General features: G+C 36.8%; 2 protein-coding genes across 15 annotated transcripts in view; one reads left to right on the top strand and one right to left on the bottom strand.

Annotated features, from left to right (window-relative positions):
• Positions 1 to 109: 109 nt before the first annotated feature.
• Positions 110 to 4,197, bottom strand: ANKRD37 (ankyrin repeat domain 37). The gene is given in 4 exon segments (XM_074275755.1): positions 110 to 1,544; positions 2,385 to 2,476; positions 3,831 to 4,001; positions 4,153 to 4,197. Coding segments are annotated over 4 exon segments (537 nt in total). The 3' UTR covers positions 110 to 1,315.
• A 472-nt stretch (positions 4,198 to 4,669) lies between these two features.
• LRP2BP (LRP2 binding protein) overlaps positions 4,670 to 13,253 on the top strand; it is a 56,103-nt gene continuing 47,519 nt past the window's right edge. The window contains exons 1-3 of one of the 14 annotated variants that reach the window (XM_074274934.1): positions 4,670 to 4,970; positions 8,015 to 8,138; positions 11,362 to 11,474. In XM_074274934.1, the coding sequence (XP_074131035.1) occupies positions 8,036 to 8,138; positions 11,362 to 11,474 (216 nt within the window). In that variant the 5' untranslated portion in view covers positions 4,670 to 4,970; positions 8,015 to 8,035. The other 13 variants (XM_074274940.1, XM_074274937.1, XM_074274938.1 and 10 more) reach the window with 13 other exon arrangements.

The following is a 13,253-nucleotide window of genomic DNA, read 5'->3' as shown; positions in this document are numbered from 1 at the left end:
AATATTTATGGATCAGTTCAGTAGCTTGTGGCTCATAAAGAGATCATCAATTTAAAAGTCTGCTCCAAACCTTTTTCAATAGCTTCCCACTAACACAAATTATTTGCTGTTATTTAAAAAAAAAAAAAAAAAAAAAAAGTTATTATCTTTGTGACATTTTCCCCTGGAACTTTTACAGTGAGGAAAATACTGAATCCTGTAAAGTACATATTAGTTTGTATGATATATAACAATTCACTATACAATTCTAAATATGTTGAGATAACTTTATGAATGCATGTTTATGAATACATTTTGATCTGTTTCCTCTGGAAATTATTACTACTTATAATTTAAAAATACTGTATGGCTAATGAAATTTACATTATCCTGAACAACCACTAATTATAATCGGAATCTAAATACACTTGGTCCTTAATGGTCCTAGAAAATGGCATAAGCAAAAACATGAATGTTGATACACTGAACCTGTAGGAAATGAGGTGAGGTTCTTATAACTATAAAAACTGTAATCTTTTGTTAGAGATTGCTGAAAATACACTTTTCTGAATAATACTTTTTTATTTTAAAACTTTTTCTAACACAGTGACATGAAATAAGCCATAAAATGAAGGGAAGAGGAGAGGCAGTGCTGACTGGTCAGGGCAAGCCAACAATATCAGAAGAACCTTAAAGGTTTTTTGAAAAAGAGGGGAGATACTCAACAGCTGCCATCTCTAATCTCCCTTTCATTTCTTTGGATGAACTGTTACTTATGAAAAGCATTTGCCTGGGATGAGTCTCTACAGCAGTGGTCCTCAAATTTTTTAAATAAGGGGCCAGTTCACTATCCCTCTGACTGTTGGAAGGCCGGACTATAGTAAAAACACTCTGTCTCCGCTCCTCAGCCCATTTGCCATAACCAGGAGGGTCAGCGGGCCGCATCTGGCCCATGGGCCATAGTTTGAGAATCCCTGCTCTACAGGGTCATCAGGTCTAGTACTGCTGACAGGGTGGGGATGAACACTATTTATCTACAAATTTAAATCACTTCAGGAACAGTTTTGAGAATGCTTTCCACCTTTAGCAGATTCAAAGTTGTGCATTGCAATCACCAACTTTAAAGTTATATGGTTATAATTATGAGAATTCTTGAAGTCTGGGAAAGTTAAAACAAAAATATTGAGGATTAATTATATTTAATCGGAATACAATATTACTCAGCAGTTTGAAACTTCAATGAATTATTAAATGAGTAAGGTTTTAGGATTGTAATGAGCTTAAGTCTAATGATTCTATAGAAATATTTAACAGGCTATTGGGTAGAATCTACATACTACCTACAATCTGATCGTTGCTTCTTCCCATTTGAGTGGTCCACATTTCTGTATGCTCTTTTATTTTTAAGCAGCAAACCATAATTGTCAGTTTTGAATGAACATTTGGACTGTTCACTTAATTTCATATTTTCTGTATATTTAACAGTTGTGAGAAATTTGGCACATTCTAGAAATCCACAAGACCATGCCAAATCTTCTGCAGTCTGCCCATCCTTATTATATAAGCTGCAATTTAACAACAAAATTGGAGAACAGTTAAATAAAAACAAATTGCTCTTTTTAAGATTTAAACTTTAACAGTTTTTATTCTTTGCTTAATAGTCTATCAACAAAAATATTAAAATAAACAATACTTTAAAAGGCATTTGATTTTGTCAATGTACATATTCCCTGCACCACCCAAAAATGAAAGAAAAGAAATTCAAGTTCTTTTTGCTTGTGTCCTCTTCTGATCTTTCTTTTTTTTATTTTTTCCTGATTGTCTTGTTATTATTTAACATTTATTATGATGATCACCAAAAAAAAGGCAAACTAATCAAATTAATTTGATTGTGCCAGGAGAAAAATTATTGTAGGTTGAATATAAGGCAGAAAGATATGTTCAATGTGTTAGAAATTTAAAGAGAAAATAACTTCTATATATGGCTCTCTGTTTTCTACAACAAGCAAATTCTTCAGTAAAATTTCAAACACAAATTAAAATGAAATGGGTTTTTGTCTGCCAAAACAGAGAGAACATTTCTGTAGATAACAAAAATTGCTGTAATTTCAAAGCATTCTGATTCAGAATGTTAGTGATAGAAGTATGAGTATATGGAAATACATCAAGTTAACATGTATATTAAGTCTAGTAGTTCTGGGAAGGATACTAACAGAGCATTAAATGCTAATGAACTCTGCAAAACTCTTTATCTTCCTATTCCTGGTGTTTCCAAGGAAAGGGCAAAATTGAAGTTGTTATTTGATTTTCTATTTTGCTGAGTTAAGGGAATTACATGAAGTAATTGAATTAGAGGCACTTTGGAAATTCAGATGTACCAAATATTAGGTAGCTTCATTACTTACTCAATTAGGACATCACTGGCTATAAGCACACTGAGACATTCCAAGCTCCCAACTTTAGCAGCCTTATGTATTGGAGCTTCTCCAAAAGAATCCTGATTAGAAACAGGCAGAGGAAAGAAATTTAGATTCTTCCTACAAGAACCTCTCCTCTCAGCAGCATTCTCATTGGGCAACGAGGTGAGTTTAAATGATTTTCAATATGAAAACTATACTGGATGCTTGCCACAATAATGCTTTTTCCTAGTTTCATGATTTACAACAGATGTGTCAAAACATTCCTGAGTGAAGTCTTTACCAGATTAAAATGTAATTGCAAAATATTTAATAAAATAATATTACATCTTAAAATTAAGTCAACATAAGGTCCATATACAGGTCAGTGGCTCCTCTCTTTGAATCTGACACCATTAATTTATAGCATTGGATACAACTAGCCTTTTAATAAATATGTACAAAAGGACTTTATCCCATAGCACTTTTTGGGTAGATATGGATAGTTCTATACATATCGTTAGTACAGTGTTTTCTTTTTTTTTTTTTTTTTCTGAGGCTGGGGTTAAGTGACTTGCCCAGGGTCACACAGCTAGGAAGTGTTAAGTGTCTGAGACCAGATTTGAACTCGAGTCCTCCTGACTTCAGGGCTGGTGCTCTATCCACTGCGCCACCTAGCTGCCTCGCTACTACAGTGTTTTCATGGTTGAGTGGGAAAAAATTTACCTACATTCTTCTTAGAAGACATAAGCAAATCAGATACAAGAACTTACCCTACATAGCAATTATAACTTATAAAGATCAAAAGAAAACTTAATTTTATTATCTTTAATGGCTATAAATTTCAGGTAAACAGCTGAAGCACTCCTCTGAAAATCTCTCCAGAACTTTAGAAGAAAGTAATAATAATAGAAACGGTACTAGCACCTCACAAAGTGAGAACAACATGGAAAAGAGCCACTGGCTCTGGTTGTCAGAGGACCCTATGTTCAAGTCCCACTTCCAGGGTCTGGATTTCAGGGGCCTTCTTCCAGCTTTAGGGCTCTGATCTAGGTCAGGATGAAGCTTTAGAGCTGAAAAGGACCTGATCAACTCCCTCAATCTCAATCAACTTTTTTAATCCTAGCGCAGACACACCCAAGTACCAACTTTTTGTAAATGTAATGTAAAGCTAAGTCAAAGTATCAGACTCGGAAATCCTGGTGTTTCATAGGGCCCCCATGCTATCTATTGTAACATGCCCTCCGTTCTAGTTTATCAAATGAGTGGATGGAGACCCAGAGAGCTTAAGTGATCATGGCACGATCCGAACCAACCTGAAAAAGTCGAAATCTCCCAGATTAATTTGCAATATCTGCAATACATCAATGAAAAAGGAGATATTGAAAAAGATGATTTCTGCTCCCAGCATTTCGACGTTTGCAGCCTAAACCTCCTCGACAGTTACCTAGTTACCTGTTGATTGCGGTCAGCTCCTGATTGCAGCAGCCAGAGCAGAAAGAAGGGCTGTCCTGCCTGGGCAGCTAAGTGCACTGGAGACTGGCATTAGTCTCGAGGGGCGTTCACGGCACTGCCCCGCTCCAGCAAGTGCTTCAGGCTGTCCACCTGAGGGGGGAGGGTGAGATACTGGGGAGGAGAGAGAGGGAGAGGTCAAAACTGGCAGTCAGGTAAGGTCCTTGCATCTCTTACTCCTGCTCTGGCCAGGGAGCCCTTTGACTGTGTGCTGGCTCTGGACTCATGAGCCCTCAGAAAGTGACCCTGGGCCCGTCCCCCAGACCCAGGCGGACTGACGCACTTCGGCCCCGCAGATCCGGAGCAGCATCGTCCGGTGAGTTACTATGGAGGAAAAGTCGCTCGGCCTGGAGCTACAGATCTGGGGATTCCCCTAGCTTATAGGACCGCCCCTTCCTCCCTGCCCCGCCCCTACCAGGCCCCTTCCTCCTGTTATTCTTTTTTTCTTGCTGTTATTCCCTTATCTCTCCAATTACTCTTTTTTCTGTCTTCCACTTTCTCCTCCTCCTTTTTTGCTTTCCCCTTTTTTTATTCCCTCCCCCCTCCCCGGCCTCTTCCACTCTTCCGTTCTCTAGTTCCTCTTCCTCCCTCCCCTTCTAGCCCGCCTACGGCGACCAGAACTCCGAGTCCGCGCCAGCACAAACACAAACATCACCACGTGGAGCTCCGGGCCGCGGATAGGATGAGGGGTGGGGAGGAAAGAAACCAGAGGGAAGTCCTTGCAACTGATTGGCTGGAGCTTATAGACTAGGCACTGAGGACGCGGAAGTCCCGCGAAATGCGCAGGCGTGATGAGACTTCCGGGACGGACGTGTGGGTGGGGCCAGAAGTCCCTGGGGAGGAGGCTGTCGTGAAGGTCCCACACCGGCTCGGCCGGCCTGGGAAGGGGGTGGAGGCCGCTGTGGCTTGGGCTCCTGCTTCCCTACACGAATGCAGGAAACGATGAGGGACCCCGGCCTCCCAGTATCTGGGCAAAGCACTCTACTCCAAAGAGCTGGCGGAGAGGGGCAGGGACCGCCCACCCCCAACGCCCCCCAGCGCCTGGTCCAGACCTGTCTCCATAATTAAGGAAGGCCGGGAGAAGTAGGTGGCCGAGTAGGCCCGTTCACTTTCTGGGAGGCGGGCTGGCAAGGCCGGCGGTTATCTGTCCTTACTCTAACGAGGTCTTATCTTAGAATGACCTAAATAAATGGCGCAGGCCAAGATGGGGGAGGGGTTAACTCCGTACTAATAGAAGTGCTACTTCTTTTGAGTCCGTGATTTCAAGCTGGGAGAGACCCTAGCGAGAGGTAGGTGGTTTGTGAACCCATTAGATTGAAAGATTCTCAAGAATCGAGGAAAGTTTAGCGCAACGCCTGGCATACGATAGGTACTTTATGCTCTGTCATTTCAACTTTGTTAAATTCAGGAGCAGACTGAAGAGTTAAAAAAAAAAAAAAAAAAAAAAAACAACCAAAGACTGATGAGACTCGAGTGAGGGAATTACACGCTTCAGATAGGACAGAATTCAGCCAATAAGGAACTAGTTTTAAATATAACCGAGGTGTGGTCCCTCACATGAGGGGGATTACACACTCCTGATAGGTTGTGACGTCTGGCACTCAGCTAATGGGGCATCGAGGGAGGGAGGAGTTCAATATAAAAAAAAGAACAAGTATTGTGATTTTAAGGACCTCCTTCTTTAACTGTATCCTTACGCCTGCTTTCCCTCCGAGTAAGTAGTTCTTCCTCTTCAATTACATATTATCACGGTGTTTATTACAAGTTTCCACTTCTTATTAGAAGTCTGAGTACTTCACCCCATCACCTTTTCCTTTTTTAGTTTTTATTTCCTTGTTCCATGTACTAGCATTCTAGCCTGCATTTCTTTGCTTTCAGTTTTCTAATTTGTTTAATTTCTCTCCATTTCTCGTTTTGATTTTTGCAGCTCTGTGGAAACTAAACCACCATCTAATTCTCACAGTTGCACCAATGACATTTTGGTGACCATGAAAACCATGTTTTAGAAAAACGAAATGGAAACCTAATTTTAATTTTTAAGAGGAGTAAGAATGTAGAGGAAGGGAAAACGGTAATTACTTTGGGAAAGCAGAATGAATTTCAGTTCAGCAACAAATGTATTAAGTCCTTTTTTTGCAAAAGAAGCAGGCAGCATAATGGATAGATGCCAGGCGCGAATTTCTTCTCAGACACTTAGTCGCTGTGTGACCCCGGGCAGGTTACTTAACCCTGCTTGTCTGCTTCCTCATCTGTAAAATGAACTGGAGAATCGATACAATAAATTACCTTTACTGAGAAGACCCTAAATGGAGTTGAAAAGAGACAAATGTCACTGAAATGACTCAACAGAGCAAAAGAACTCACATATCAGGGATGACAAAGTTCCCATTCTTTCTGCAGTCTTAGAAATTACATTCTAGGTTGGCAGGTAAGATTCATACTTCCTTATCAAAAGACCCCCTGGAGCTTAGCAGGATCAAGGAGTTGCTGCTTTCCCAGTTGCAAGCTAATTCAGTATTAGTGTACAATCCTATTTTAGAGTAAAAGAAAAATTTTTTATTCCATTCTCAGAAGAACAACAAACTGAATACAGAATAAGGAGCAAGCTTTATACTATTCAGTTCCTTACCCCTCCCTTCAAGTTCAGATTGGTCAGATATACAGTAAGAATTAGTTACAATTGGTCAAATTTATAATCAGTTACATTTTATTATTATTTATTGTGGGACTTTGCTAGGGTATGTGTACTTTTAGGAGTTATTCCTCAAAGATTAAAAGATGTGTTATCATTTTACAGTCTGGGAAGAATGTGGTCTAGCTCATAGACTCTTGTCTGAGAAAGATCAAAATGAATTACTATTGCTATCATTTTCCAGAATAAGAAGTGGTTGCCAGCTGGCCGGACTACGAACCTTATAACCAATCACAGAATCTTAGAACTGAAATGTAATGGTAATTGCTAGCCTTTTATAGTAATTTAAGGATGCAAAGATCTTTACAAATGTTCTCATTTTAACAACACAACAATCCTAAGAGGTAGGAGTTATCATCCCCATTTTATAGCAAGCAGACCAGTGATTTGCCCAGTGTAATAAATATCTGAGGCCCGATTTGAATTTAAATCTTCAGCTCCCAGTCCAGCACTGTTCCCATCTTGCTTCCTGACTCTCTTTAAAGTGTTAGAGATCATCACCTTAATCACTTGTTTTAATGAAAATCTATAAAGGAACCAAGCCTAAAACTCAGACTTGTAGACTCTTAGTCCTGCATGCTTTTCAATATATCACCCAGTCCCCTTTTCCTGAAGTTTAGTCTATCAATTTGATGTTTCATTATCCAAAAGAGCTGGTGTCTTAATCACTTATATTTAATCTCATTGAGTTTGCTCTTTCCTACCAATCAGATCTTGTCCCATACCAAAGAGAATGAGTTTTAACAATGGAATGCAGCAAAACAACTAGTATGTGAAGAAAAAGCATAACCATTGTTTGGTTTACTTTCCCCGAATCTTCAAGTCTCTTAGTAACCTGGCCTCCTACTTCTTGAGTAGAGTGACTTCATTCTTTTTTGGTGCAATGGTTCCCAAACTATACTCAGTTTTAGACCATAACATTTTAATTAAGACAAGGAAAAGAAAAAAGACAAACAGTGTATGCTCTCCTAAGATATAAAACAAGCAGCAATTTAGAAAAGAGCAGATCCTATTTAGCTCATTCTGATGAGGTGTTTATCATAAAGCTACTTTGTGGTCACTAGGCAACTGGAAGGTTCTGTTGCAGAAGAATTCTGGCTATGGATAGTGTCAACAGGACCAGACAGTTATCAGCAAGTGTGGTATGGATAGCATAAATCATATCACTATGTGAATTTGTGAACTAACAAGTAGATCACAAATGATTCCTTGGAGATAAAATGATACAGAAGGTATTGATTTTATGAAAGTTGTCACTTTCCCTATATATGCTCAACCTTTTCATGATGGCTATAGTCTCATTGATCCTAAATGGTAAGGTTGTTGGGATAGGGAGTTAGGGAACTCATTGTGACAGATAATAGTGGAGAATGGGGTTATTTTTTCATCTTTCTAGAAGTCTTCGACCCATTTTATCTATGTTTGTTATTTACAGACTATACATTGAAAAAACAGAATGAAGTTAATCAGTGAAAAACTGCCTATGAGTCCCCAAAGTGCTCCATTCCAGTGTCCTATCAAGACTCAGAAATTAAACAAATGGAAAAAGGAGAAGGAAGGTACAAGTCCTGTTAATAGTCCTCTTTAGAAGTGGCTTTCTAAAGTTTCATAATTGAATAATATTAAGAGATGTGAAGTTTCTTATTATTTTCAAAGTATTAGTGCTGTGTCTATGGGAAAAATAGAGCTTTAGTTTCCCTATTTTTAAGAAGAGGATAATTATTAATACACACTCTACATCATAGGGCTATTATAAAAATGTGCTTTACCTGAAAATATTAAAACAGTACTTGAATATGAAAAGTTTTTCATATTTTGCAGTGCTCTTTCCCAGCTTACACATAAGACAGTTTTAGGATTTACAAACCTGTGAGACTTTCACTTGATTTATGTTTAGTGGAGTTTCTGGTTGTGTTATTAAATCATCTCTGAAGTTCAGGATGAAGTTCTCTTATAAGAGAAGAAAAGTCAAACTTGACTTAAATATATTTAGGACTAATGATTTTTTTTTTCTGGAGACATTTTCTTATTTACATATCATGTTGAATATTTAGTTCAGAAGATTTGGAGCATGATATTCATTCTTTAGTCCTACACAAGACAATTTAATCCAGATGAAGAACAGAATAAAACACTATTTTTTGGCAAGTAAGATTACATGACTAATCTCAGTTAGCCACATTGCAGCTGTTATTAACATATTTACAAAGGATAGACTTTTTAAAAAAAGGGGATAGATTAAAAAAAAAAATGATCTTTATCAGATTTCAAACCTAGTTGAATGACCAGAATACTATGGAAGAAAGTGTCTAGTGATCTTGCCTTTTTACCCTTCTATTCCGAAAAGGCCATAGCTAGCTTGAGCACATCAAATCTATTTCGGAATCATGATCTAAAAAAAAAGATCTTTATATGTACATTTTTGAATGTGGTCAATGTAGGAATTTGTTTTGCTTGATTATGTTTATTTTGTTACAAGAATTATGTTTTTCTTTTTCCCCCAGTAGGGTAAAGTGGGAGGGAGAAAAAATAAATGCTTATTAATTTGAACAAGAAAATAAAATTTTAAATAATCTTGATAAGTTAAAGTATTGGGCCCAATCTAATAAAGCAGGATTTTAAAATGATTAAAGTCAAATTCTATTATATGTGGAATCAAAAAAAATAGTTAATTTTACAGTTTCAAGATGGGTAACCCTGATTTTATAACAGTTCATGTGAAAAAGTGTTAGGAGCTTCAGAGTCTGCTAAGTTCAACACAAGTTGGGCATGATCTCTAGGCTTGTTGCATGACAATAGGAGTAGAGTCCAGTCCAGAATGCAGGAAATGAAAGTCGTGCCCTCATTCTGCCACTGCTTAAATATTGCATTTAGTTCTGGGTATACATTTTAAGGATATACATTAGTTGTAGAGTATCCAGCTAATGGGATGCAAAGGGCCTTAAAATCAGGCGACAGCCTTAGTAGAAAGGACTGGGGATGTTTAAACTGCAGGTGATCAGACTGAAATTGGAGAGAAGTGGAGAGAACTAGACCTAATAGTCTTCAGGTATTTAGCTGCCATATGGAAGTGAGATTAGACTTGTGCTGCTTACCAGAAAGGAAATAATAATGAATGGAACAATAGAGGAAGATTTTCTTTTGCTATAAGGGAAAAACTTACTAACAAGTAGAACTATTCAAAAATGGAATAAGATGCCTCAGGAGGCAAAAATTGTGCTTCATCTCTCTAGAAACCTTAAAGGGAAGGCTAGATGATTTCTTGTTGAAATATTCTAGAGAGAATTCTTGTTCAAATACAGAATATTCCAGAATATTCCAAGAATATTTTGTATTTTGATTTATGTTCAAAATACCCAAATGTATAGAACCATAGTAGAATGAGATGGAAAGGATCTTAAAATTTATTCAATTCAATACCTTCAGTTTACAGATAAAGAATCTGAGTTTTAAGGAGAAATAGTGATTTATCCATGACGACATAATCAGCTTAGTGACTTTTTTGAGACTAGAAGGCAAGATGATCTCATTTTGAATACTGGGGTCTTTAAATCAGCCAAGGAGTCAGAACTTCAAGTGTACAAAGTTTACCACAAAGTAATGTAATCATATTCACACTCAGTATTCAGTTTAACTGGAAGAGAGATGATCCAGTTTGTCTTTGGTAAAGGAAGCTAATTTTATCCCATTTATATCTTCTAAAACTGTTCAACAGTTATTTATTGAGAGCTTAGTATATGTATAAAGCTTTGCTGTAGATGATAAGGAGGATGCAAAAGATGCCTAAAAATAGCTCAAATTCTCATCCTATTTTAATTTAGAGGATAATATATGACCATTGACAAATGAGACAATTGTGTAAGTGTTCAAAAGGGAGAAATCTCTGAGAGTTAAAGTGGTATGTAGTAAGAACAACTTTGTAAGAGTAGTAGAATTTGGCTGGGTTAAATGAGAATGGAGGAATATGCCAAGCCATTGTAACAATAAAATCCCAGATGGTCAAGTCAAGGATTAACAGACTAGTTAAGAAATAACTAGATGAGCCTTCTTGAATTGGGGGGATTTTGTGTTGGGAGCATAGTGATTGAAAAAAAAGTCCAATCCTCCTTAAATAGAGAAAAGCCCTTTATACTAACTGTGTGCTAGAAGATGACTAAAAGACAATTTCCTCCTTTTGTGCTGCTGATTATGTACTAAGATATTCCACTGCTATATTCTCATAAATATAAAAGCCAGTTTTAGAATGTAGTCTAGAGCCAAGCTTCTTAAATTTTTTTCCATTTACAACCCCTTTTTACTTGAGAAAATTTTATGTGGCCCTGGGAATATAGATATATAAAAGGCATTCAATTAAAACTTTTACTGATAATCATAGTTTTACAATTCCCACATTCATTTATGAAACCTCATATGGGGTTGTGAATCACAGTTTTAAAAGCTGAGGTATAAAGAAGGACTAATTGAACTTTTTCCATTCATGATCCCTTTTCATCTGAGAAATTTTTATGTGAAACCTGGGTATATAAGTATATGAAATGGATAGAAAACTCAAAATTTATTGACAATAAGTCATAATTTTGCAACTCTCATGTTCACTTACAGGATCAAATATTTACAATTTAAGAAGCTTTGGTCTAGAGCAGGAAGAAGGCAGGAGAAAAAACTGGGTCAGGAAGGGAGGTTTGGTCGCTATTGTATTATTTCAAAAGATAGATTCTATGAACTTAAAGGATCATTCTATAAGATTATAAGGTAATATTTATTGAAAAACTTTTTCATCAGATTATTACAATCATTCGAAATTAGTGGAAAAGGCATTACAATTACTGAAGGAAAGAATAAAAAAAGGAGATCCTCTGGCACGTTTCCTGCGAGGTCAGCTATACTTTGAAGAGGTAGCTTTAAATTTTTTTTATTTTTAAAAATATTAAACCCAGAAATTTTTCCAGGAAAAACATCATTTTAATAATTCTGTTGTAGTATTTTCATATCCAGTTTTCCTACAATCAATCCATTAGGAAATGGATTACATTAGAACATACTAGAAATGACTTTTTAAAAAATGACCATTCCACCTTTGTCCTTATTAATAGATGTGATCAGCAAGACTGTTTCTACTACAAAATCATTTTTTATAGAGTTCCCAATATAAGATAAAATCTCACTAAGGATCACAATTTTGGGGGACTTCTCTAGACTTGTAATTTCAATAGTATAGAACTTCTAATATGGAAATTGTCTCCATAGATGCAGATTAGTTATATGTCTGTAACTTGTCAATTAACCTAATTCTTCACTTAAAGGTTTCCTTAGGACAAGGATGTTCCCTTCATATATAAAAGGTGAATTCTTATATGTATATCTATGTATTTCTATTGTGTGTATATGTTTTGATGACATAGCCATATAATATATAACATATACATATGTAATATGTATATATGCATCAATAGTATACACACATTAAATATCTATATACATATGTGTATACACATAGGAAAACCTATATATATATTAAAGGTAATGGTTGAATAAAACAATCCTCATACATCAGTTACCCTATTAGAGATAGTACTTAGTGTATGAGCTTGAGTGAGTTGTTCATACCATCAAAATATTGATCTTTAGCTTAGATCACTACTTCTTCTCAAACTGTAATGTAGATAGCCCAGAAGCCCCCAAGTTCAATAAACCCAGGAATAGCAGTAACTTCCAGACTACTAGCCCTGGTTCTAGTCCAACTCTCACAAATGTCATCAAGAGAAGCAGCCCTTGTGAAGAAAGGGACCACCATCCCCACCACCATCAACACCATCTGCCAAACAATAACCATTGAAGAGGCAAACAAGTTAACTAGACTGATGCAATAAGTTACCCTGAAGAAGAGACAAAAGGAATCATGTGTCAGGCAGTTACCACTACCCACCATGTCCTCTTAAAATGTGATAGAAACATAAATAGCCCAACACTGATCCCAAAGTGCCCCAAGAATTCCAGCACCCTTAGACCAGTGTCATTGCTTTTAGCTCAGAATCCTGCAGCTGTTGTCAAAGGAAACAAGTCTTTAGGGATCCAAAGTGATAACTTTCTCTTGTAGGTAGTAGTCTTGAGTCCTGAGTGGCCAAAGCTAATAAAGAAAAGAAAGTTCTCTTCACATATCTGATACCATTCAATTTATCACAAAAGGCCCTATGATTTTATTAATAAAGGCCTTAAAGAAGATATGCATTAGGGGGCAGCTAGGTGGCGCAGTGGATAGAGCACCAGCCTTGAATTCAGGAGGATCTGAGTTCAAATTTGGTCTCAGACACTTAACACTTCCTAGATGTGTGACCCTGGGCAAGTCACTTAACCCCAGCCTAAAAAAAAAAAAAAAAAAAGAAGATATGCATTAGCATCTGTTTTGGTTCTAGATCCTAAGGATTGCATGTGGGATTTCTCTTTCTTGCAACTAAAATCGCTAATTAGAATGTGAGAACTGTTATATTTGTGTTCACAATGTTTTGTGTATAATAATTGTTTAATAAATGCTTTGCTTTTATGTAATTTCATTGATATAGGAAATTTTTAGCATAGAATCCATCACCAATACAGATCTACAACATAAATATATATAATTATTTTTATAGGACTAAAGAGGTGACTAGGGACACTTAAAAGTAAAAGGACTTGCC

The sequence above is a fragment of the Sminthopsis crassicaudata genome, chromosome 6 (genome assembly GCF_048593235.1).
Source record: "Sminthopsis crassicaudata isolate SCR6 chromosome 6, ASM4859323v1, whole genome shotgun sequence".
NCBI classification, from domain to species: Eukaryota; Metazoa; Chordata; class Mammalia; order Dasyuromorphia; family Dasyuridae; genus Sminthopsis; species Sminthopsis crassicaudata.
Note: the sequence above shows the minus strand (reverse complement) of the source record. Positions and strands in the feature narration are given on the sequence as shown.